Source organism: Balaenoptera musculus, chromosome 1 (genome assembly GCF_009873245.2).
Source record: "Balaenoptera musculus isolate JJ_BM4_2016_0621 chromosome 1, mBalMus1.pri.v3, whole genome shotgun sequence".
NCBI classification, from domain to species: domain Eukaryota; kingdom Metazoa; phylum Chordata; class Mammalia; order Artiodactyla; family Balaenopteridae; genus Balaenoptera; species Balaenoptera musculus.
Window position 1 is genome coordinate 60,661,934 of NC_045785.1, and position 27,574 is coordinate 60,689,507.

Here is a 27,574-nt window from a genome sequence, read left to right on the forward strand (position 1 = left end):
AACAGTTTTAATGAGACAAGATATGGCCCCTGAGACTTTATTCTTAGTACCAACTGAAGTTGATACGGGAGAAATAGTAATAATTTGATAGTTTGTTGACATTCACAATTGATAGATTTTTATTTAAAAATTTGATTGTTAAATTTGGAAGTGGAGGATTTATACTCACAATTGCAATTAAGAAAAATGTTAGCTTAACTTTCAAAATACCTTCAAGAGTGTCCACTACTTTTTTTCTACATCATTTTTTTTTCCATCCTTTAAAATATCACAGTTACATATACTTAAGTGATTTGAATGGTACTGTTATTGGGGGGGTTGAAATACTAGTGAACGTTTAAATACTTGGTCTCCACAGTGCAAATCTGTGAACCCAGAGCTTTTGCTCTTCATCTTTGTAGAGATACATGTTTTGCACTCATCACTAAATTTATCTGCCGTTAATAAAGCTTTGATTTTTTTCCATTATAGAGCTGCTGACCTTTTTGCTTCTCTTTTGATTCCTCGTTTCCTAAAAAGTTACCTTTCCACCATCTCTTCCTTCTTTCACAATAATTATTTGATCAATGTCTCCACGTGCTTTAGACGTCAACATGAGCTAATTGTGGCTTGAAACCAACTGCAGTTCATAGTTAAAAGTGGCTGAGATGGAAATTGAAGGAAAAAAGCATTGTGGCCTTTCGCTTTAGCGTGTATCAAAAATTCATACTGTTTTGTGTATTTACTAATATTTTGCTATTTTTTTTTTAATCGGTGCTTTGGTTATTTGATAGTCTGTTGCTCCGACCCATGTCACAGTACTTTTAAGATTGATCAAGCATATGTGGAGTTGTCTTTTGAAAATTAGAATAGCACCAGAAACTGCATAGGTAATCTCTGACCTAAAGAGCTGCCGAAATTCTAAATTTAAAAAAAAATTTTTTTTAAGTCCTAGTTTGGGATTAACACATACACACTACTATGTATAAAACAGATAAACAATAAGGACCTACCAAATAGCACTGGGAACTATACTCAATATCTTGTAATAACCTATAATGGAAAAGAATCTGAAAAAGAATATGTGTATATAATATATATATAACTGAATCCCTTTGTTGTACACTTGAAACTAACACAACACTGTAAATTAACTATATTTCAATTTAAAAAAAAAAAAGAAAATTAGAATAGCAATCTTGCTCTAAAAATATGGAAAAGTAATTGAAGCCTTCCTAGAAAGAGTTTTCCATGAAGCATTTGTGTTTTATCAAAAAAGGAATGTTTTGTTTAGCTGTCATCTATCTACACATGCTATTGGTAAAGTGCTGCTTTAGGAACAAAATGAATATGAAAATCTGAAATCTGTCATCATGTTTCCATTGCAGCAGCCTCTTAAAGGAGAAGGAGCATCTAATAATAGTATACTTCACATGTTTACTACCACTTACGAAGTATTTTCACATTTGACAGTAATGCTCTAAGGTTAGACCAAAAGTATTATTGTTATTATTCATCTGTTGAAGAGAAGAGGAAGTGGAACACAGACTTTCTTGTAATGGTATATACCATTTGTTGAGTACCTATGTCCTGGGCACTGTGCTAGGTGTTTCATATCCATAATATTTCTAATCTTAAAAACTTTAAGTGGTATCATTATCTCCATTTTTCACATAAGGAAATTGAGGCTCACATTGCCTATTACAGTAGTTGAGAACATGCATAGGGGAATGGGAATGAGGGACTTCTACTTTTTTACACTCATATAGTTTTAATATTTTACATTTTGCGTTTATTATTTTATAATCTTTTTTTAAAAAAATATGCCACCGAAAGCCTATATTAAAATGTGGGATCTTAAGTAAGAAACTCCTCTCACTATATAAATTAACTCTTTTGATTCATATCTTTCATGTAAATGATGAAGTAGTAATAGTCCAAGATACTAGCCTAAAATAGAGTGATGGTATAAAATGGAACACAGTTGAGGTAAACATTTTTCAAACTGAAAGTTTTTAAATTGTAGATTAGGGATAATAATAGTAGTTGATATTTATGTTTTCTAAGCAATTGTATTCTCACTTCATCCAAAAAACAACCCAGTGAGTTGGACATTATTATTATCCTCATTGTTAAAATGAGGAAATTGAAGCACAAAGTAAAGAGCCAAAGATTGCAAATACCTTAATTGGTGGCAGAGCCCCTTTGGTTTGACTCTAGGCCTGCATTCTTAATCACTGTAGCACCTTTTAAGTGTTGTGAGGATTAAAGCACATTTTAAAAGCATTCAGTTAATGCAGATCCTCAAATTACTGAGTTGAGTACACTTTCGGTTTTACCAGTTTCATAAGACTCTTTAGAAATAATTTTCCTTCATGATGAGAAAGTTAATTTTATAGCGTAAGGGGAAAAAGAGCTCAAATTGTGCAGATATCTAATTCCTTGATCAGGCAAAACTCTTTAGTATTAAAATGCTTGAAACTATTTACTTAGAATAAAGATACATGTTAAGTACTGGATTTTTTTTTTTTTTTAAGATTATGAAGCAGTCCCTGAAATGGCCTTTTCTCAGTTGAGACTAAAAAAATCTCATATAACATAGAGGATAGCAGTGAGTAGTCAGTACCTGGAGGTTTCCCCTCCAAATATGTCTGTTGACCCTATTCAATCCAAACGCCAATAAATCTGTTACAAATAAATTGATTGTGATTGTATGGACCACAGCTGAGAGTACTGTGCATCTGGCTATAGGCAACAGTATCCTAATACTCTAACTCCTTTTCTCTCTATGTTAATCATAAAAACAAACTTTGAAAAATGAAATGAAAAATACAGATTTTTGCCTACAGTTTCAAGGTGTTCACAGACCCTATGCTGTCAGTTTTAAAATGCAGATATAGAATCTCTGCTATTGACAGACAATATAAGTTAACAAAACAAGTATTTGGAAGTAAGTAGACTTTTTCTGTTCTGGTGTGTGTCTGTCCATCCATCTGTCCATCAGCCCCCTAATGCTAACTTATCCTTTAGTCTCTCCCCTTCATTTTAGATGGAGCAGAAAAGGGAGTGTGGGATTTACAATTATGATTTTAAAATAGATACTAATCATTATAGAATCATCTAATTAATAGAATTAGAAATAGAAGAGAAATACAATTATCTAATTTGTAGAAGAAGAAATACAGAACAGATCTGCAGGTAAGTTTGTTTTTTTTTAAGTTATGGTTTGTAAGCAGCAATTTATTTCCCATGTTTTTCTTACTGCTTTCTATAGCTGTGGGGGGAAAATGTATAGCCAAATACTTTGAGAGTTTCTCAACCAAACTTCCTTGTAAATCTAACAAATGCATTCCTGCCTTCATTCACCAAGCCTTTGTTGAGTAGATTGTGTTAAAGCTTCTAGCACACAGATGATACTCAGTAAGTTTTTGTCAAATGCTTACTTTGTTCCAGTAAAATATTGTTGGATATCAGAAACACAGAGATGAATACATTGCCTTCCCTGTCCTCAAAAAGTATATTTGGTAGAGGGAAAGAGCTGTCTAACAACTAATTTGGTAAAAGACCTGTTGGCTGGTGCAGATTTGCAAAATTGTGTCAATTTACGGCAGCGGTCCCCAACCTTTTTGGTATCAGGGACCGGTTTCATGGAAGACAGTTTTTCCACAGACCGGGGGGGCAGGGGGTGGGGGGGGTGGGGTGGGGGGGAGGGGTGGTTTCGGGATGATTCAAGCACATTACATTTATTGTGCACTTTATTTCTATTATTATTACATTGTAATATATAAGGAAATAATTATACAACTCACCATAATGCAGAATCAGTGGGACCCCTGAGCTTGTTTTCCTGCAACTAGGTGGTCCCATCTGGGGGTGATGGGAGACAGTGACACCTGAAGTATGTTGCTTATGTCCAGTCTACTCTGTAAGATGCAGCTTAATTGTCACTTGCCGCTCACTGATAGGTTTTGATATGAGTCTGCAAGCAATTGACTTATTATGGTCTCTGTGCAGTCAAACCTCTCTGCTAATGATAATCTGTATTTGCAGCCACTCCCCAGCGCTAGCATCACGGCCTCAGCTCCACCTCAGATCATCAGGCATTAGATCCTCATAAGGAACACGCAACCTAGATCCTTCGCATGCGCAGTTCACAGTAGGGTTTGCGCTCCTATGAGAATCTAATGCTGCCACTGATCTGACAGGAGGCGGAGCTCAGGCGGTAATGCGAGTGATGGGGAGCGGCTGTAAATACAGATGAAGCTTCGCTCCCTTGCCCACTGCTCACCTCCTGCTGTGCAGCCCAGTTCCTAACAGGCCGTGGACCCATAGCGGTCGTGGCCTGGGGATTGGGGACCCCTGATTTAGAGGACTCTACAATCTTTTCCAATAGTGTGAACAAAGGTGGCTAACAGTAACAGGTAAGTTGACTTACCCAACTGGGAACATGGTGTCCAGTGGGTAGAGTTATTGTACATACCTATGGCTATTCTATCTTTTAATTAAAGAATTTCCATCTAAATACATGAGGTCTTTTTCTTTTCCTTAGAAATATCTTTATTGCAATTGTTCTTTTTCCCAGTTTTATTGAGATATAATTGACATACAGCACTGTATAAGTTTTAAGTGTACAGCATCACAATTTTACTTACCTATATCTTGAAATGATTACAACAAAGTTAGTTAATATCCATCATCACATATAGATAGAAAATAAAAGAAAAAGAAAAAAAAACTTTTTCCTCGTGATGAGAATGCTTAGAATTTATTCTCTCAGCAACTTTCGTATATATCATACAGCATTGTTAAGTATACCTATGTCATACATTATATCGTAAGTACTTATTTATAACTGGAAGTTTGTACCACTTGACCACCTTCTTCTCATTCTTCCTCCCCTCACCCCCACCTCTGATAACCACAGATCTGATCTCTTTTTCTGTGAGTTTGGTTTTGTTTCTTTGTTTTTTAGATACAACTTCTTTATCTATTCATCCATTGATGGACACTTTCCATGTCTTGGCTATTGTATATAATGCTGCTATGAACATGGGGATACAGACATCTCAACATGGTGTTTCCGTTTCCATAGTGGCTGCACCAACTTACATTCTTACCAGTAGTGCACAAGGGTTCCCTTTTCTCCACATCCTCCTCAACTTTTCTTATCTCTTGCCTTTTTGATGCTAGTCATTCTAACAGATGTGAGGTGTTTTGGAGTTCCCTGTATATTTTAGATATTAACCCCTTATCAGATATATGGTTTGTACATATTTTCTCCTGTTCCATAGGTTGTCTTTTCATTTTATTGATGGTTTTCTTTGCTGTACAGAAGCTTTTTAGTTTGATGTAGTCCCACTTGTTTATTTTTAATTTTGTTGCTTATGCTTTCGACGTTCAAAATATCGTTCCCAAGTCCTACATCAGGGAACTTTTTTCCTATGCTTTCTTCTAGGAGTTTTATTGCTTCAGGTGTTACATTTAAGTCTTTAGTCCATTTCAAATTAATTTTTGTGAGTGGTGTAAGATAGGGGTGTAATTTCATTCTTTTATACATGAGATCTTTTAGAACCTTGATACTGGAAAGAACTAAAGCTTGTTCATTATAACTGATAGGATTGGTACTGTTTTGAGGATTTGCATAAAGTATTATTTTCTAATATTCTTTGAGAGACTTTCTTTCCAATATCAAGCACCTCTTTAAATTTTTCTTAGTGTGGTGGTAGCAGCAGTTCCCCACCTGTGAGCCATAGGGCACTACTATGGGGAGTCTTATTTTTCATATTTCAAAAGCCTATCAGAAATTATGCACTATAATATGCATGTATAGGCCAAACATGACTAATAGGCCATAATATGACTAAAGAGGCCAAAATGACAGGTTACTTTTTGCTTTGGAAATAGCATCAACCATTAGTAAGATTGGTAATAATCTTCATTCAAATATAACTGGAAGCCTTCCCAAACCCACTCCCAAAAGTGAGCAGTGGCTCTTCCCTATGCATGCTTCTTTCACTTCACTTTCCACATGATACTGACAGGATTTTCTTATAAGTCTCTCTCTGAAATATAAACTGTAAAGCATTTAATCAACAAAGAAAATGGTCTTCCTACTTTCCTTGAAAGCTTCAAACTTGTTCTCACCCTGAGTACCTTTCTAATTGGCTATTTCCTCTGCTTGGATTGCTCTTCTCCCAGAAATTCAAATGGCTTGCTTCCTCCTTTTAATAAAGTTTCAGCTCAGATAACACCTTCTCCCCCATCTCCTATCCTGGTTTATTTTCATCACAGCACATTACTCCCTTACGTCTTTGTTTTTGTATTGAGAGTTTGCCATACCGAACCTGGCGTTTCATGAGATCAGGAACATTGCCTATCTTTTGTCTCTGCTGTATTTCTAGGGGCTAGGAAAATCCTGAAACATAGCAGGGGCATAATAATATTTGAAGGAATTTGTGAGGCTTTTTTTTTTTTTTTTTAACATTTTCATGATACTGGGGTTAAAGTAAATAAGACAGGCATGATACTTGTCTCCAGGTTCTGTACTTTTTATAGTCTTGTTTAATTGGGAGCCTAAATAAACCTAAAGTGATTTAATACTAGTATAGATTGGATATATTTATTTGCTTTCCTATGTTAGTTATTTGCCTTTAGCTATTTCATTTCTATGGGAAACAGACAATAATAACACAAAATAGTTACTTAGTTATTTAATCTATTTATTAGACCTAAAAGGATCTTCAAAATTATGATTCAGCTCCTCACTCAGCTTCTGACTGAAGTAGGTTCTTAAAAGTGAAGTGAAGTTTCCTCAAATCACAATTAATAACAAGGTAGTATTTTATTTTAAGCCAGTCTTCTGGCTGTAAGTCCAGTATTTTTTTTTTTTTAAGCTGCTAGATGATTTGAAAATAAAATATTCAGAAATCCTCCTTATTAGAACGATTCTTTTTTTGCCACTGTTTCTCCATATGGAAGCACCATCTATTTGTGTGTTCAGTAAGTTTTTATGTATAACCTGGTTTCTGAGGACTTAAAATTTATCTTATCACAGAACTATGTTTTTCTTTGGCTTGAATTTGTAATTTTAATTATGTAATATGTCAAACATACAGAAAAGTGTGGAATAATAGAAAAGATTTCTGTGTATCCACCCCAGAGAATAAAAAGATGTTAACATTAAAAAAAAAAAAAAAAAAAAGACAGGCCTGAACCCTGCCCCTGAATTATTTGCCCTTTTGTCATAGAACATTGTAGCCACTTCTAATAAGAATTAAATGTATCAAGTGACAAAACTGAAACAATTTAGTAAGGTGTTTGATGCCATTTATTGAAAGGAAAACAATCCATGGATTGGGAGAGTGCAGTGCCTGGCAAGTATGGAGCATTCTTCACAAGGGATTTTGGGCAAGAGGGAGTTTTATAAAGAATTAGAAGAAGCATTGGCCAAGAGGTGGAGAATTTCTTCATAAGGCTAGCAGGTCCTATTTTCTAGGGCAAGGTAACCTAGCTAAAACTGAGTTGGAAGATTGCGATTTGCTATGTTAGGTTGCTTTGGCAGGTGTTTCCTGTAAGTGCTGGCTGACTTAGGTTTAGATTTGTTACATGGGCTGGGCTACTGTGGCGGCCTCCATTTTGTGGGTACTGATATACTAATTTATCAAACTGTTAAGAATCTGTATTTGGCAGTTACATATGTCTGATTCAAAATAAGAAAATTAATCATCTGGCATCTTTTATATTCACAGATAAGCATTTATGAATGACATGCAATTAATTGTAATTTGTAATTTTGCTAGGCTTATATTCAACCTACCCATCCCTTTGTATAAGAACTAGCAGAAATGATGTAACTAGTAAGAAAACCTAGCCAATTGGCTCTACATCAAAATCTCAGTAACTTTAGTTTCTAATCTCTAACAAATTACGCTCTCAGTTGCATTATTCCATAGAAGTATTTACTAAAGAAAATATTGTATAAGTCCTCAGATTTTGGCCTCCAGAAATATTTAGGATCAAGTAAATTTTTAACAATTGTCTTAGAATAAATGACAGTCATTAAGACATATTTGTGCATGTGTTCAACACATTTATTGGGCATTGACTGTGACAGACATTGTGCTAGGTCCTAAACTGACCCAGAAAACTCAGAGCTTTGTGGGGGACATGTCAGTATAACAAATATATATACCTCTGTTGTTGAGTGGCGAGAAGGAAACCCTTAACTGCTTGCAGAAGTTGTGTCAGTGAGGCAAGGAAGGCCCTATGGGGGATAGCAGTTAGATAAAATGAGGGAGGTCATTAATAATTTGTGTAAAGGCACTGTGAAATAAAAGATTTTGTCAGGTTTGGGAACTGCAAGTCATTGGATAACACTGGATGAAAGTGGGAGAATAATTCACATGAGCTTGAAAAATTAGGCAAGGATCTTTTTATGATCAAAAGCTTCAAAATTATTTTAAGCAAGAATATGCATGTAAAGCAGGTTTTTCTGTAGAAATTTTAGATCACATACTTGTACATATTCAGGTACTGTAAAATGTTCTTTAAAAAAGTGAATTTGTATCGCTTCTCGGCCTTTTGGCTAAGATCAAGTGTAAAAGAGTGAATTTGTGAAATTAGCTTATAAAGCACTAGTGAGTGTAACATTAAAATATTTTTTTTCTGAAGATTTTAGTGGGAAAGCAAATTCGTCACAAATTCAGGGTTATAAAGATGTGTGTAAAGATTTAGAAAATTTTATAGTGGTAGGGAGGAAAATCTTGATAGCTAGGGTGTAAATTTCATTAGTAACTGGACAGATCTGTAGAAGATACTCTGTACAAAGAAAGAAATATCGTGGGCATTTTTAATAAGAATAGTTGCTCAAGTATGCATGCAGTTTTTTGCCGGGGAGTGGAGGCTTGCTTTAAAAAAAAAAAAAAGTTAATGCCTTCCACTTTTCTTGTCTTTAAAAGAAAAAAGGGAGCCGAGAGGGATGGAGATGACTCCTTTCACTAGACCGCGGTGCCTCTCGCGTTTCTCCGGCTGTGAGGCTTGCTGGGCCGGCACGGGGCGGAGCCGATGATGACGCGCCCTTGCGCCGCAAGGCATTGTGGGGAGCTCGGGCCGCGAGTAAGGTGGTTGGAGCGAGGTGGGGGCGGCCGTTTGTTTTCTCGTGGTCTCGAGCTCGCGCGGTCTCTTCGTTCCCCGCGGCGACCGGCGGGGCAGAGAAACGGCGGCGACGGCAGCAGCGGCTGCAGTTTCGGACACCGTCCTGTCCCCTCTCCGGCGAACCGGTTCCTCTTCCCCCTCCCTCTCACTGTTTGTTGTGTGTTTGATGTGTTAAAGCAGGAGCGAGTACGCGAGCAGCGCCATGAGCAACACTACCATCGTCCCCAGCACTGCGGGCCCGGGCCCCAGCGGCGGGCCGGGGGGCGGAGGCGGCGGCGGAGGCGGCGGCACCGAGGTAATCCAGGTGACTAATGTCTCCCCGAGCGCTAGCTCTGAGCAGATGCGGACCCTCTTCGGTTTCCTAGGGAAGATCGACGAACTGCGCCTCTTCCCGCCTGAGTGAGTATCGTCCACCATCACGGTTTTTGCTAACTCCTGCTCAGCCTGGGCCTAACGCACAGCATTTCCTGCAGGCCCTTGTTCATGCTTCCCTGGGCTAGGCTGCTTTAGTTGAGGTTGCCTATTGCGTTTACTTATGCAAGCAATCTGTGCATTAGGCCTAATAATAATGCAGAGAGGCAGGGCCAGGGTTTGGGGGATTAGGAGACGCTTCTAATTTTGGGTTGTTTTTTTTTTTTCTTTTTCCTTAAATTGTGCCAGCGTGGTCGTTCTTTGGGCACTTAAATCAAGACAGACTGCCCACTTGATGTATTTTGTATATAGGTTAATCTCTTTATAAAAAACAAATGTTTGAATTTTTTGCAAAGTAACAAAAATATTCATTTCTATGTTAATTTGATGTTGAACTTTATAGGCTGTTGTTCACTTAATGCTAAATATTGTTTTTCAGTGATTCTGGCCCAGTGAACATAATTCAGAGTTAATACTCGTTTGGACAGACAATTAATTCAGTGAGCCTGAGTAGTTTTTAAAATGAGAAAATGAGTTATAGCTGAAATCTTGGGTTTTCCTTTGTTTAAATAATGTATATATTTATATTTCAGAATTGTTCTTCAGAAGGAATTCTGTAGAATGTTAAATTTTTTAATTTGGGGTATATGGTTTTTGTTTTTATCCTAGTCTCATTTCTTATTTGTATCACAGAAGTATTGAATGAGTGCAGTAATTGTAAAGAAAAAAAAGCTCTGACAAAATGTGGTAAATATTAGAGCAAAAATTTGAAATAATAAAACAGTCCAGTGCTCTTTGGGAAGAGTGAAAATTCAGATTTTACTGTCAGTGGGTACTCAGTACCCGCTGTACCATAAGAGTTTTATGATGTCACTTAAGTACTAAACAGGAAATTGGAATCCTCAAGGAATCCACGGTTGTGGATGTAATAAATCGTTAACCTCTGTACACTTTTCTAAAATAATTAATGGAAGTTGATCATACTGCGGTATTTAAGTATTACTGTATTTCATCACTTTCTACTTGAAGTATTTTCAGATGATTATTAGTGTTTGCAAGTGTTGTGTTGTCTTTAATTTTGAGGGAATATACATGTGGAGGGAGATTTCAGAGTAATTTACATGAAGTGTAGACATCTAGGAACAAACATGTTTTTGTTACAGTTATTTTGAACAGAAATTTGCTTTGACAGTGAAGGACAAATAGCTTTCATAATAGGAACTTATAGATGTTTTGCTGTTATTTTCTCACAACATACCCTTTATTAAATTGTTACTAAAATTAATAAACAGTAAAATGGCAGAAAATAAAAGTGACACATCTGATTATTATCAATGACTTGATTGTAATCTTTTTGTTTCTCAAAGTATGTGAGATACTGGATTTATTTATGAAAAAATTATTTCTGGTCCAGCAAGTCATTAAGAACTTTTTTGTAGTTGCCGACTTTTATTTTGAAGGTGTTCTTTTTATGATACTTTTATAAAAAGATGACAAAGAAGTGTGGGATGTTTACTGGATCTTTTACCTAATGCATGGTCCATATATTAGAGGGAGTCATGATGGAACAGTCTGGCTTTTGATTTGTAGTCAAAGGAGTGGTTCCATCATAACCAGGAGAGTTTTGTGTACCAGGTAACATGATCTGGGGTGCTATGCATTAAGAGGATTCTTTCCCCTATATTGGGAGGAATAGATAAATATTGACACATTTTTGCTCTTTGACTCCTTCATATATGCTCCCACATACAGATCATTTTCTCTTCTGAAAATATATACGGTAACAATATAGTGAATGTTACGTTGCCTAGTGGCTTTTCCAGTTTGAATAGTGTGAATGTAGATGCTTACTTTTGTTCATTTAACATTGTTGTTTTTTTAACTAAGCCTCAGTAGCTAATCTGACCTGCACAATTTGGAAATACTTTATTGACAATTTCTTTAAGCTCGCTACAGTTTTCAACAGTAGTTTGCTGGGGATAATGTGCTATGGAGTCCCTAGCAGTCTAAAAGGGGTTCATCATTCCAAAAATACTACAAAAATTTACCCTTATTCGTAGAATAAGATTGAATGACTCGGATCACTTAAAATTCTATTGATTGTAAACACATTTGGTGTTTGATTTTTTTTTTTTTTCTTTTAATGGGTATGTGTGTATTTCTCCCAAAAGGTATTCTTATCCACCTGGAACTCTTATCCTAGATATGCCTGTGACAGGCTTGCTTTCTTTTGTTGCTCAAATGTCACCTAATCACACTATATAAAAATACAACACCCCTGCTCCCTGCCTTCTCTATTCAGTTTAACTGCTTTTTCTGTGTAGCACCATTCACCAACTTACAAGTTTAACTTCCTCCCTCTTCTAGAATGAGGTCCCTTGGGGTCATCAACATCACCCTAGGGGCATTTTTAAAGAACTTGCATGACTGAGCCCCAACCCACACCTGCTGAAACTAATTTCAGTTCTAAATGCCTGTTTGGGGGAAAAATTCCTAGGATCTGGGATTATGCCAGACATTTCACTGACAACCTCCTCAAGAAGGTGTCTCCCTTTGTTTCATTGTTGAACCATCTATTTCTTGGTTATTTTAAGCCAGAAATTGCTGGCTTATAATTTCACCCAGTGATAATACAATCTCTCTTCACAGGAAATAGTATTCTATTCCTCTCTTCAGTATGATAGCCCTACCTACAGCTATCTGAAAGCATCTGTCAGTGTTCCCTCATTCTTCCTTTTTAAAAGAAAACGTTACTTTGATTCTGGTTTTTCTTAAAATGAATATTGAAAATTCAACATGGTTTGTCTCTTGTATGCTAAATGCTTTCCTATTTTATCTTGCTCAGTCCTTAAATATTCAGAAGAAGAAGGTATTTTACCCTGTTTTACAAATGAGTGAACTGTAATTCACATATGTTGTTCTGTATACGCAAGCCCCTCTACTAGTGTCAGAACTATTATTCGAACCCCAATGTTCTGATTCTGTTTTGCCACTTGATCAGGATTTCCTTGATTTAGCCAAACAACTTGTGAGTGGAATCATTCTTTTACGCCTAGTAGGTAGAGTCCTTACCAGGTAGTGATCCTTGAGACGAATATGCCAGTTACGCAGTAACTGAAGGCTACTTATAACACTGCAGATAAATTCATTACTAACTTTTCAGCGACCAAAAAGAGATACTTTAATGATCATATAAGTAACTTAGTATAGTTAGGTAAGGGAAAGAACATAGTTCACCTTTTAAAAATTTTTAAATAAATGCAACAGTTTACTGTATTTCTTTAGAACTGGACAAGAGCACACGATGGAAAGGGCATATGAGGTCAACAGAGTTGTTAACTTTGCCACACACTTGCTGTTTTGCAGGATTTAGGAGATGCTTTGTTTATAAGCTCAAAATTCTCTGCTCAGAAATGGTTAGCTCAGTATTAAGTTGGGGGTTGAAAGAACTTCTGACCCAAACCAGCAGTACTACTTTAGCAGGCACAAATATAAGCTGCCGATCTTGTTAAGAATCAGAGCCTTCCTGTAAAAAAAAAGGGATTCTCAGATTCAGTGGGCTTGAGATGGAAAAGAGTAATCTGAATTTTATGTGTGCATCTCAGAAGATTCTGAAACAACCCTTAGAGGTCACTTAAGAAAGTAGAGAGAATACCACCACCAATCTTGCTCCTTAGTTCTTTTCAGCTGCACTGCCTCTTCTATATTAATTCTTAAAGATAAGGAGTAAAGACAGTCTTATTTTTAGCAGTGGTACTTGCACAAAATTCTAGGGTATGAAAATTAATTTCCAGTATCAATTCTTTATCTTAACATCTCTTTTATTAATTTTAACTGAGAAAGTATGACAGTATGCTTGTGGGACCAAATAGCAGTGGTTTTAAACAAGACCATTTAAAGTGGAGAGAAATTAATTATTTGGCCTTCTGAGTTGTCTTACTGTGACTGTCTTTTCCGTGATATTTAAATTGTTTGTATTTTGTCTTTACTTCACCACCACTTACAGGTTTGATATAGCCAAATAATGTTGCACAGACGTGAGTGGATAGAAAAAATGTGAATTATTTAAGATTGCCAAGTAAATGGAAATACATTGGGAGCATGTAGGCATACTTTCCTAATTTTTTTTTTAAATTTTATTTATTTTTTGGCTGTGTTGGATCTCTGTTGCTGCGCGTGGGCTTTCTCTAGTTGCGGCGAGCGGGGGCTACTCGTTGTGGTGCGCAGGCTTCTCATTGCGGTGGCTTCTCTTGTTGCGGAACACGGGCTCTAGGCGCCCAAGCTTCAGTAGTTGTGGCTCGCGGGCTCTAGAGCACAGGCTCAGCAGTTGTGGCGCACGGGCTTAGTTGCTCCGTGGCATGTGGGATCTTCCCCAGATCAGGGCTTGAACCCGTGTCCCCTGCATTGGCAGGCGGATTCTTAACCACTGTGCCACCAGGGAAGCCCCCTACTTTTTTTAAAAGAAGTGTTATGTTTATATTCTTTAAGAACCTAATATTTGATAGTCATTATCTTTTTCTTTTAGTTAAATGACAATAGATGGTATCAAAGAAATGGTAGAGGTCACTTTTTAAGAAATTTAAGTGCTTACTACCTGCCAAGGCATTGTGTTAGATGTTAAGAACATAAAATGATAGCGTTTAAAGAGCTTTTTAATTTAGTGGTAACAATGTGGATGTCAGAAAAGAAATAGGAAGAGGTATATAGCTTTGGTACTAAAACTAATGAAACAGCATTCTTTTCAGTATACTGGGTGCAACATTGTTAATTTAGACCAGTGATGTTTTACACTAAAAAAACATTGTATCCTTTCAAAAACATTTTGCAGTAAACTTCTGTAACAAGATGGCCAAAGTCCATTTCGATATCTGTGATACATACATTGACAGCTTTGCTTTGAACCTATCTTTACCCTGGGTGCATATTAAAATTGTCAGGGAGAATTAAAATAAAGAAGGCAGCACTCAGTACTTCGTTCATCAGAGATCTTGGTGTAATTGTAGTTCCGCACCCCCCCCCCCACTCCCGCCCTGATTCTAATATAAACCAGAGATGAGATGATTACTACTGCCTTAGGGTATTGATTTTCAAATAGCTTTTGGTTTGGTGTTAAGGCAACCCCTGCCTTTGTTTATTTAATCTTTCCCTTTCACAGAGAGTTTAGTGGCAGAAATTTAACCATCTTATATTTTTAAAAAACAACAAAAACTCTGCTCTTTTTCTAATCTTATCTTACTTAGACCTCCCATTGCTTGCACCTTAGCAACTTGTTTTTGTTTTATATAAGAATGCAGTTGCCGAGGAGAGTGACTCTTTGCTTATTGAAATTTTGCCTAATTGGGGTCGGGGTGTAGTATTACTCCCATGTGTGCTTAATTTTCTTTTTTTCTGTGAAAGTGCTCTAGTGGGAGAGCCTTAACTATTTATAATGCCTGGGAGTTTTAATATGCTGTAGGTTTAAGAGGACAGGGCATTTAGTGGCAGATCAAGAAAACTCACTGTCAAATAGATGTACTTTACCACAATATTCGTTTGTCCCTAAAATGGAAAGGTTTTGTTTTTAACTCTGAAAAGTTAGACATAATGAAAAGTTTTCTAAGCCAAAACTAATTACTTGTTACCTGTATTTTTAAATGGCTGGTATTGTTATTATGAAATAAATGTTGACATTTTTGTGACCTGTTCAAACTCTGAGACTTTATAGTTTCAAGCTGTTTGTAACTTGATGCATTGTAAATTTAAACAGTGATTGTTTTTGTGTAGGTGCAGTTTGCTACAGTCAGTTCTGTGGGTAGTACTTTATTGGAAATGTCACGTATTTTTGAACTGGTTAACTAAATGTGTGCAGTTATGTATTTTTATCTGCCTCTTTTACTTTTGGAATGCAAGTGTCGTTTGTGAATCATTCATTTCTGTTTTAGCTGATATTTTTCTCTCCTTTTATGTTATCTGTTTATTTTTTAGTGATTCGCCTTTGCCAGTCTCATCCCGAGTCTGCTTTGTTAAGTTCCATGATCCGGACTCAGCAGTTGTGGCACAGCATCTGACAAACACTGTATTCGTTGACAGAGCTTTGATAGTCGTACCATATGCAGAAGGTTTGTGCTTTGTTTAACTTACCTATGTGGGCATCCTATGATGACCATCTACCTCAGTGTAGTTTTAGAGTGAGCATTAGTAGCATGTTAAAAATCTAAGCTATTAACATTTTGAAACCCTTGTTATACTGTGGTCCATATTTTTACTTGAAGGCTTTCTTTTTAACTTAAAAATTCAAAATCAGGTCTGTTTGTATAAGATATTTAACCTTTTGAATTATTTTAAAGCATTTTCAAGTTCATTAAAACCATATCCCTAATATCTACTTAGTTAATTTAATGTTGTTTTATGAAAAAGTCCTGAAGGTGAACAGTTCACGCCATGCATATTTACACAGAAACCTTCAAATAAATGCATGATGTTGTTTCTGTTTTGAATAAATGTGGCCAGGTTGGTTTTATTCCTTAGTGATTCCTCTTAGTGATTCTTCTCACTGATAACTTTAAAAAATATATCCCACATTGAAGTTCAGTATACCAAGGGTCGCAATGATTTTGGTTTTTATGAAAGTTCAAGATTTCCTATAGCTTAGGTGCCAGATGGGCACTGGGTGTTTTGTTTTTATGCCAGATTTTCTTGTTCATTCTTGCTATATTTTCTAGAATATCTCTAAATAATAAATTCTTCTCTCTGTTATTTGTGTGTGTGATTTTTGTAGTGGAGAAGGCAAATGCAAAACTCTTCCAGATGACTGAAAAACAGTGGGTCCTCTGCAGCTACAGGGGATTCTAGACATTAACTAAAGGCCAGCAAGCACTCAAGTCCCCCAGGTGTTTTCCTGGTGTAACCATTTGTTAACTACATTTTTCTCTCTTTTTACATTTTAGGCTGTTAAAGTAATTTGGCAGAAAAATAATGAGCAGGGTTTTTGGATCTAAAAAAGCCACTGTGACAAGACAGCACTCTATTAATTCCATTTTGTAAAATTTTCTAAGACATATATTAGTTTGTTCCCAATGTACTGCTACTTTATTTGCTTTTTGGTAACTATAAATTTGAGTCAAAGAAGTCACTGAAATATGTTAAAACTACTGGATTTTATTAACATATATGCTGACCGGGATATAAATGCTTTCCCCTTTCCTTAGTGAACTGGTCAGTGGAAGCAGAATCTTGATATTGTTAACTTTAGATACTATCTTAGATCTTTGAATACCAATGTGAACATTTACACCATTCCTTGTAAAAGTTGTGAAATGTCTAGTCCTTAAAACTTAGAAAAATTGCCTCTGTGGTTTTGTAAAGAAATTAAATTGCATTCATAGTTGGGTTAAGGCATGCTATATAATAACAGTAAATCTATGTCCGTGATATTAAAGTGTATGAGCCCAATTTTAAGGTTTTAAAATATATATATATGCTGATAAACTTATGAGTTAGTATGTTTTGATTAAGCATTTTCTTTTATATCAGTGTGCCTGTTGTAGGATAAGACTTTTCACCAAGAGAAAATTTACAGAATTCAAATTTAGGATAAGTAAAATGTAGAACATAGCTTTTGGAACAAGGGTCAAATCATGTGAGTAATTTACAAAACATTAGTTAGCCTTTTAATTTAAAGAATTCTTATTGGCTAAGTATTATAGTTCCCAAGCCCTGAACATAATACAGTATATCATATAACTGGCTTTCATAAATATTTTTAGACCATAATAATTTTTCTGGATCTGTTTTGAAAGTGAAATATTTAGGGAGTACATATATAGAATTACAGAAATATTTAGTTCCAGAATCTATTAGTGTGTTACTGTAATTTTTGGTATGGTATGCTGTATTAATGTTACCTCCGCTAAATATCTGATGTACTCAATCCCTTTGTCACCATTCACCCTGGTTTTAGCTCTTACGCTTTGGTGTTGGTTCTTGGTCAGTGTTTTAGAACAATAGATACAAAGTCTATGGTAAGGAATAGTCTTAACTGGTAAAACTGAGATAGCTGGATTTGGAAGGAACTCTTAATAGTAATGGATTTGGGGATTATTTAGGTTCCTTGGTTAATGTTTGTTTCTTTTGTCTGTTTCTTTTTCTTTCGTTTCTACACATTCATGCAGTATTTCATGGTTCTATCAAAGCAGCAGTAAAAAAAAATACTCTTGACGCATGAAAATTAACTGGTGAGGGGCCTCATTGCTATTTTTAAATTGTAGTTTTATTTTTAAATAGTCTTTTTTTAATCAGAGGATCAGATGCATGACTTTTTTTTTTAATGGATGCAGATCTTCTATCAGGTGTCTCACAATAAATTCAAGAGGATTTTAGTTTGCCAGAAATGTTGCAAATGCACTAATTTTAGTAAGATGTTGATACTTAATATTATCCTCTTGAGACATAATTTTGCATGCAAAATTATCCCATAATCTTTGTAGGTTTGTTAATAATGATGCATTAATGCCCTATATCTAAATGATCTTCTCCCCCCCTCCATAACTCTTGGTATCTAAATTGATGACAGCTCTGACACAAGCAAGATAACAGTGCTGTGTAGTATACATTTGTTTATATTATCGGCACTTCTCAGTTTAGGTGGAAGGAACCATTACCTTTATTTAACAGTGGTTTTTCTTTTTTGTTGTTGTGTTTTACAGTTCTTTTCCCTGGTTCAGCCTGAACTATATACCAGGCCCTGCTGAAAATACCACCCAACAGTTTTCTTCTGCAGCTTATCCAGTTTCTCTTAAGTGCCCTGTACATATTGTATGTTTTATGATGAGATGCAGTTTCTTAATATGTATTACAGAAATCCTACTGGTATTTGCAAATATGTAGTTTAATTGTATTATTGAACTCTCATTTTGGGGGCTTGGGCACATTAACAGATTAATCCATCTGTATAGGGCTTTTGCTGTTGGATAGAATTTAAATTGTCTACATAAATATTTGTCTTAGGGCCCTTAGATTTTATCTGAATACACAGATAAGGCTTTAAAAACAGACATACATGTTGTTTTTGGCTTTAGGAGTTTGGCTAAGTTAGCTTTTCAACTGACACTATGTAGCAGCATTTTTGGTATGGTTAGCATGGCACATGTTGGAACATAAAGCATTTTACTGTACAGGTAAGGAATGTGCCATGTTGTTTTACTTATTCTCTCTCTTTCTCTCTCACTCACTCACTCCCACACACACATCCTGTGTGTATTCAGAGACCTTCAGAAACATTCATATTCATTTTCATGAGTCAGCAAAAGCCCTACGCTTGATTCCAACAGAATATTTCCTTTACATACTTTTCTTCTCTTAATTTTTACAAAATTTGTATGGTAGGTGTAAAAGAAAATCATAGTAACTGTACCATATTATTAACCCCTAAATCAAACTTTTTTTGTCTTGTGTATCTTGATTTTTCTGTGTGCTTTATAGTGAAGCAGCCGACACGAGTCGTTGTTCATAAAACAGCTTTTGAAAGTTGAGAGCACACCCCTGGAGAACCGACTGTGCTTGCTTACGTTTGGTTCATGACTTAAAAATCGAGTACAGGTGATGAAATCTTGGCAGTGTTAACAAAAAAGTAGTGTGTATTGTGCTATTTTTTTTTTACTCTAGAAACTTAACCATTTGTAGAGAAAAAGGAAACAGATTTTCACACATTGAAGTTTCATTCTGACATAAAATTAATGATAAATAATCATAGAAATCAAGCTTTATATTTTAGCGAACATAAATACTTTCAACAAACTCAGGTGGTGTATCAGGGAGACATTTTCTGGGTGTTTTTGTGTGTTTTCTGTCTTGCAAAAGAGTGTGTTCTAATGCATGGATGTTTCTCTGCAGGAGTTATTCCTGATGAGACTAAGGCTTTGTCTCTGTTGGCACCAGCTAATGCAGTGGCAGGTCTTCTGCCTGGTGGTGGACTCCTGCCTACTCCTAACCCACTTACCCAGGTATTCGTTCTGTTGAATTCTTAAAGAATGGAAATATATTTGTGCTTTTTGAGTGCTGTTGTGATTCTGGTTCATATACTGTTATCATGTGGTCAGAGCATTGTAAAAGGCTGTAGTATTGTAATCATAAATATTAAAGCGGTAGTTTGTGTTTTAAGAACATTCTGAAAATTGTAAATATCTTTTATCGGTTTTGTCACTGGCTCTCAAAATAGCCCGTAAGTCAGGAGGCGTAAGATTTCTGTTGCACATGTTGTTTAAAATAGTATGTTCATTTGAACTACAAAAGAACATTAAGGTGAAGTTCAGACTTTTTTTTTTTCTTTCTCCATGCGCTTTTATCTTGCTCTTGGGCTTTAAATTAAGTAGGTGGCTTAAAGTAAAGATGAATTCAAAGATCTGGGTAATTTGTAGATACCTTTGATGTATAAAATTGTGTAATAACTAAGCCATTTTTATAACAATACAGTTGATCCTTGAACAACATGAGTTTGAACTGCTTGGTCCATTTATATAAGGATTTTTTTCTACTAATACATATTATAGTACTGCATGATCCAAGTATGTGGACCAGCAGATACGGAGGGCTCACTGTAAAGTTACAGGTGTATTTTCGACGGCATGAAGAGTCAGCACCCCTAGCCCCCATGTTGTTCAAGGATGAACTGTATTAACAGTGTTTTAACTCAGTAAATAGTTACATTGCAGGAAGTTTGGTAACTTATTTTTACTAAATAATAATGAAACTAGGAGAAATTTCAGCACAGTGCTTGTAGAGAAGGTCAACGGCCTCCAAAGTTATAAGATTTTGCATGGTTTGTGTGCATTAAACTGACTAATCAGAATTATGTCAGGCAGGAGACAGAACCATACCGTAATTCGAAGGAGAAAAGTTTTAGTATAAGGAATTACTAATTAGTAACAGGAGATTACTAAGGGAACTCTAATGAGTACCAGAATCGCAGGTATAGGAAGCAACCTCTACTTCTAAGCTAAGGAAGAAAATACAAGAAAGAAACACATGTAGGTGAGGGGGCACATCTTCCCCCTCAAGGCTAAGATTCAGACCTCCTTCAAAAAGGTAGATACAGTAGAAAGTTCTCTGGGGTACCATGGAACTTGCTAGGAAGCTGCCTAAGAGGTTGGCACTGAAACTCACTGAGGTGAAGGCCACTGAGTGTCCCATGTGGCACTGCCAGTAAGAATCAGAAAGGAGACATAAGAACTAGAAAGACTCCCTTCCAAAGTCAGTGTCCTTCCAGCTCCCCCCAAAAATAAAGCTTAACATCGTGCCAGCTGTCAAAGGAGAAATGCTTATGAGGGTGCTGCCTTCACTATCACACAGTAGGACAACAAACAGTGGATTTGGAGCTAAGAAGCAGTAAATATTTATAAATGGCACAAGAATGTGTGAAAATCTTTGCATTTTTTCTAAATTCTGATTTTAAGGATAAATGTGCTGTGATGAGTGAAAAATGAGGCCATCATGTTATATATAGCAGGGGTAGGCAAACTATAGCTCTTGGGCCAGACCCCTGTTATCTGTTAATTTTTATTGGAACACAATTATGGCCACTTATTTATGTATTGTCTCTGACTGTTTTTGATCTACAGTGGCATAGTTAAGTAGTTGCACCAGAGTCCGCACAGCCTACAGACTTAAACTAGTTATTATCTGGCCTTTAGAGGAAAAAAAAGTTGACGCACTCCCCCAACCCCCACAGTAAAGGAAACAAACAAGATTTTAAATAAATAAAATTTGAAATTTCACAGATTGGCGCAGTTCCATTGGCTGCTTTGGGAGCTCCTACTCTTGATCCTGCCCTTGCTGCACTTGGGCTTCCTGGAGCAAACTTGAACTCTCAGGTATAACTTAATACCCTTCAACTCTGAGCTCATTTTTGTAATTAAAAAATTTACTTCATTAAATGTTAGTTTGCATTTCAAGAGCAGGAGATAACTGACTGTTGTATATTGTAGTAATTTTTTCTTATGTAAACTTGTTAATGAGAGATTTAAAAGGTCACTGCATTATTAGCCCCTTGCCCATCAAAGAATTTCTCATTTGTTAAAGTTCAAAGTAGACTAGTTTCACAGGAAGCCAACACCACATCAATATGTTACGAAGTCAAAATAAAGTCATGAAATGATAGGAATGTGTGTTCATAATATATTCTCTTGTCATCTACTCATTTAGAAATTTTTGTTTTCCCTCATTGCGATTTGACTGAACTTTTTTCTGAAGTCCTTACTTTATGGAATTCTTTTGATTATTATACTGACTAAGCACTTTGAGTTTTGTTTTACATGTTTCCTTAAAATGTTACTTTCCCTTAGAAAGTCTTAAAATAAGCAAGAGGTGATTATTCTATAAAATCTGGACTGTTCAGCTTCATAATCTTCATAATTAACTTGATAAAGCAGCTCTGGGTATCCAGTACTACAGTCACTAATGTCACCAGTTTACTTTTTTAATGTTGCGACTAGAAAACTTAATATGACATATTTGGCTGGCATTATATTTCTATTGGTCATTGTTGTGCTTGGGATATGTTAGTTTCTATAGGTTTGCCAGATTGTTCTAGGACATTTCAACATACTAAAAAAATTAAAATAGTAATCATTTATTATTCTATGTGTTCTCATTGCTATTTTTTTGTTTTTCCAGTCTCTTGCTGCAGACCAGTTGCTGAAACTTATGAGTACTGTTGATCCCAAGTAAGGATTTTTTTCTTCTGTTTCCATTGGTGATAGAGATATAATAATATCTAGAGAACAGGTATTTTATTTTTGATAGCTAAAAGAAAGTTTTCTCAAGGCATGCAGTATGTAATCCTGTTTTCTAGAAACAAGGAGAAAAAATCCAGAGGTAAGCCCATCTATAAAGGGTTTTGTTTTGGAATAATTATTGGTCTTTGAAAATCATTGTAAATAGGTTAAACCAGGATGACAAGTAAAGAGCTAAGTGTTGTCTTTAGTTGATTGATTTAAAAAATTACACTACCTACTATAAGCTTGTGCCTTCATAGCATTTATACTCAGAAAGGGAGACACTGTTTAACTATAGTAAAGCATGTGCATCCAACTGGAGGAAGTACAGAGGTGCTATGGGAACTTATTGCAAAGAGGAGAACTTAGTTCAAAGATCAGAGAGGCTAAGCCCTAGGGCAGGAGTCCCCAACCCCCAGGCCGCGGCCCGTACGGGTCCACAGCAGCCTGTTAGGAACCAGGCTGCACAGCAGGAGGTGAGTGGCCGGCGAGCGAGTGAAGCTTCATCTGCTGCTCCCCATCACTCGCATTACACCTGGACCATCCCCCCACCCCCACACCCCCCACACCCCCCACACCCCCGTCCGTCCATGGAAAAATTGTCTTCCACAGAACTGGTCCCTGGGGCCAAGAAGGTTGGGGACCACTGCCCTAGGGGATGAATAAGAGGAAGACAGAAGTGAGGGAAACACTAGCCCAGAGTAAAGGAGTAATACATGTCACATAATAATAGTCAGCATCTTTTTAGGGGCTTTGGAAAGTTTTCTTCATGCTGTAACTTACATTTCCTACTTGATATATCACAAATTCATGAGATGTTTTCATTGGTAATTTCTTAGTATATTAAATCTGAACTTAATGCTTCTTCTTCTTAACTTGGTGAAAGTCACTGTCAGTAAGTGGGAGAGCATGTGGGGGAGGCAGGACAGACTCATTTGATTATAGTAGTTAGTGGCATTTTTTTCTTAAAAAGTATCAGGTAAAATCCAAGTATCTACCACCCTGCTTATAAAAATATCACTAATACAGTTTTTTAAAACTCCCTGTGTACTCATTCTTGTTTACATTTCCCACTCTACCCACAAATAACTACCAGCCTCAACTTGGTGTCTACAGTATTTTTTCACTTTTATAAACCCTTAAGGTGTATCTTTAGCCTTTCCATTCAGGAATTTCATAAGTAATTTTGGTGTGCCATTGGCTTTTGCCTCAGTTTCTCCCCATGTGCAAGCTTGAAAGTAATTCTCTTCCCCAACAAAATTATGATGATGTAAAAGTTTTTAAATCATATTAAGGAAGGTTCTGTTAATCAAAAATCTTTAGCATCAGCATATTCCCATGTACTAACATTTCTCAAAATGTGCATAGAAAGTTCATGGATGTTCAGCAAAATTAAATAGATTTTTTTTTTTCTTCCACATATCTCTGAGTCTTTTAAAATGCAGGTGCCATTGTAAATATTCAAAAGCTTACTATACTATATATATATTACATATAATTTTATCAAAATTACTGTGGAGTTCCCCCCCCCCACTTTTTTTCAAGGAGTATCTTACTAAAATGATGATAGGAACATGTGTTTATTTGAAATGCTGTTGTACATTTTTAAATATTTCACATACAATTCTTGGTTCTGTTCCAGGTTGAATCATGTAGCTGCTGGTCTTGTTTCACCAAGTCTGAAATCAGATACCTCTAGTAAAGAAATAGAGGAAGCCATGAAGAGAGTACGAGAAGCACAGTCCTTAATTTCTGCTGCTATAGAACCAGGTAAAATAGGTTTATGCAATTACGTTTGGAAATTTGTTGAATAATACTTCAGTCATTTTTTTTAATTTTATTTTCCTTGAAAAGATCATTAGTGCAGTGATTCTCATTTGGGAGTGGGTGCGTGGTATGGGTAAGAGTTGTCACCCAGGCATATTTGGAAATATCTGGAGACACTTGGTTGTCATGCTGGTACCAACTGCATCCAGTAGGTAGAGGGCCAGGGATATACTAAACATCCTACAGTGTACAAGCACCTCCTACTCCCTAAACTAAAGAATTCTTCATTCTGAAACATTAGTGCCTAGGATTACCTAATGCTTCGCGTGATATTTTGGTTGTTTTTAATTTATGAGGTTTTTTTTTTTGGTGGTTTTTAATCATTTATGTTTGTCTAAGTTGGGGTAGCCTAATTGATTTCAGTCTTTTATTTGACCAAGAAAACCTACTAAAGATCTTCTGTTTATGCCATTTGTTTAAAGCAAATATATTATTCTTTGCAGATTGTCTCTTTGAGATGAAATGAATGGTTGTCCCATTGTCTTCCTGTATATATTTGGATCTTTGGTCCTGAATTTTTTTTTTCCCATTAAAAACAATGTTTTCATTTTTTTCACTCTATTTCTTAATAAATGGGATGGTTTTTATTATATATAGTATTAGCCAAATAATTGTTAAGTATAATGGATAAATTAATACCAGATGCTTTGTGTATTATCTCATTTAATTAACAAATTATTAAATAATTAGCCCAAGGTCACATGGCTGGACCTGTACGACTCCAAAGCCAGAATACCATTTCTGTTTTCAATGAAAACTCATAACTGAAATGACTAAAATTGGTTTCTTTATGAATTTCTTTTTGCCCCAAGATTTTTGTTAATTTATTAATAATGACATTCACAATAAATTGAATCCTATTAATGAAATGATCTAAATGTGTAAAAGAGGAACTCAGTCTCACTTTGATAGTCCATATACGAAGAATGCAATGGCTGTATTTCTCTTTCATTATGTCCTAAGTTAAAGGAGTAAGTTAAGGAGTTTATGTGTTATTTTAAAACTAGGAAATGGTGATAGATCTTTCTAGCTCTGCTCCCTGCACTTACACAGTTGAAAATGAGTGAGGAAGAAGGACAGACAGATTAAGAAAAGAGCTAGCTTAGTAAAATCCAGTTCTGTCCCAGCAGTATAGTGAAAAGAGTTAATAATGAGACACTGTTTATTTAGGAAAGGAGCATAGAGCTAAGTGATGAATGAAAGAAGGAACATTTTGCTGGACCAACAATTTTAAATGTTTATTTTATATTTTTATTATAAACGTATTTTTTAAACATATTTTACACTTAAGTACTGGTTGGGGAGATGTTATTAATACATAAACATGTAAAGATGAGAGTTTTAATCTGGGTGAATGGTAGCTATATTTGGGGAAGTAGAACCTAGGAATGGAAAAAGGGACTCATGATTTAGAAATCTCTAAAGGGTAAAGAATGAGAAAGGTAATTATTTTCATAGATGTTTTTTTTTTTTTTTTAATTTATTTATTTTATTTATTTTTGGCTGTGTTGGGTCTTCGTTTCTGTGTGAGGGCTTTCTCTAGTTGCAGCGAGCGGGGGCCACTCTTCATCGTGGTGCGCGGGCCTCTCACTGTCGTGGCCTCTCTTATTGCGGAGCACAGGCTCCAGACGCACAGGCTCAGTAATTGTGGCTCACGGGCCCAGTTGCTCCGCGGCATGTGGGATCTTCCCGGACCAGGGCTCGAGCCCGTGTCCCCTGCATTGGCAGGCAGACTCTCAACCACTGCACCACCAGGGAAACCCTCATAGATGTTTTATGGATGGCACTTGACAGCCTCCTAAGTCTGGCAAATGAAATAGTCAAAGGAACCTTTAGCTGCCTGAATTTAAGAATTTTGTATTAAAGCTGAAAATTAAGGTAATAAATTCTAAGAATAACTCCTGAATGGGAATAATCTTCCTGCTTGATGATGTCTAAAGCCAGATTCTTTCTCTTTTAAATCCAGATAAGAAAGAAGAAAAACGAAGGCACTCGAGGTCAAGATCACGTTCTAGGAGGAGGAGGACTCCCTCATCTTCTAGGCACAGGTTATTAGATTGATTGCTTTTTGGTAGTAAGTTGTAGCTTAGACAAAGATAATTTCTCTGTATGTCACATCTGCTTATCTCTTAACCTAATTAGCTCCTGGTTAAAGTGGTTTTGGTAACTACTGCTATTAGCAGAGTATGAGAGTTAGTGTTCACACATATATAAATGGAGAAAAGATATGGATGATTGATACTTTAAAACCCCCAAAAATCCAGGGTTAGGAGGAAGCCACTGGGATTTGAGCACTAAGATGAATTAGTACTATGGAAAGAACACTGGACTTGAAACTTTTAACTTGAATTCTAGTTCTGACTTTTCACCGGACTCCTGAGAGTTTGAACATGGAATGTTGTCATGCAGCTTGCAGATTACCATCTAAAGCTTGAATATTTGCAGATGACAACTTGTTATCCTTTTTTGAGATTGTTCTTTGTATTGGACAAACCACATGATAGTACCTATCATTCTTTATCCTACCTAGAGTAAGACTAGGCAATTTAAAAGGACCAGTGTATTTTCTTTTTCACATGACATTCCTGTATAAGTTTGTAAGGGTCTCTCTAGCCCAGTGGCTCTCAAACTTGCTGGTATTAAGACCTCTATACTTGTAGAAAATTTGAGTACTCCGATGAGCTTTTGTTCATGTGGGTTACATCTATCAGTGTTGGCCGTAATAAAATTTGAAACCATCATCTGAAATAACAATAGTAAACCCATTTGTATTAACTTAGCTTTGAAACAAAACTTTTCCAGAAAAATTAAAAGAATGGCTTTGTTTTAAATCTTTGCAAATCTCTCTAACCTTTGGCTTACTGGAAGACATGTACAGAATTCTGCATTCAACTTATTGCAGTATATTTTGGTTAATATATGTAGAAAATCTTACACAAATATATAGTGAGAAGAGGGAAAAGTAGTTTTATAGTCTTTTCAGGTAATTGGGAATAGTATTCTTTGATAGAATACCAAAACTTAACAAGAGTACTTTCTTAAAAGATAGTAGTAATATGGAATCTGAAACCGTAATAGTGAACCTTTTATATTTTGCTACTTTAAAATCTATTGATCTCTCTTACACCTTGATGTATCTTTTTCTCAGGCATGCTTTTGTACAATTATGCATTGATGGTTTGGAAAATGATTGATTTATTGCATTATCCAAGTTTTCAAATGTTGACACATTTTGTTACACAAGATCAAAAAATGACTTGGTAATATCGCCACACATCTCATCGGTAAACCGTTTTAAAGTGTTAGGAAGCTGTCAAGTTCACAATGGTGTGTTCAAGTTTTCCAAAATTTAATTTTCTCTTGAAAGCTCAAATTTTATTATTGGCAACAAATTTGTTTTCCTTGAAATGATAAACCTCACTCATTTTCCATGAAAGTGTTCTACCAAATACCCA

At 35.9% G+C, this 27,574-nt stretch overlaps 1 protein-coding gene across 12 annotated transcripts in view; it reads left to right on the forward strand.

The window, feature by feature from the left end:
* The window catches only part of SRSF11 (serine and arginine rich splicing factor 11), a 47,235-nt gene that overhangs the window by 4,236 nt on the left and 15,425 nt on the right, over positions 1 to 27,574 (forward strand). For 2 of the 12 annotated variants that reach the window (XM_036856102.1, XM_036856122.1), the window contains exons 2-8: positions 9,313 to 9,531; positions 15,508 to 15,641; positions 19,414 to 19,523; positions 21,297 to 21,389; positions 22,192 to 22,241; positions 23,935 to 24,062; positions 26,086 to 26,167. In XM_036856102.1, coding sequence (XP_036711997.1) covers positions 9,335 to 9,531; positions 15,508 to 15,641; positions 19,414 to 19,523; positions 21,297 to 21,389; positions 22,192 to 22,241; positions 23,935 to 24,062; positions 26,086 to 26,167 — 794 coding nt within the window. In that variant the 5' untranslated portion in view covers positions 9,313 to 9,334. Of the gene's footprint in view, positions 1 to 9,070; positions 9,532 to 15,507; positions 15,642 to 16,300; positions 19,120 to 19,413; positions 19,524 to 21,296; positions 21,390 to 22,191; positions 22,242 to 23,934; positions 24,063 to 26,085; positions 26,168 to 27,574 lie in introns of those variants that run through there. The other 10 variants (XM_036856137.1, XM_036856147.1, XM_036856177.1 and 7 more) reach the window with 9 other exon arrangements.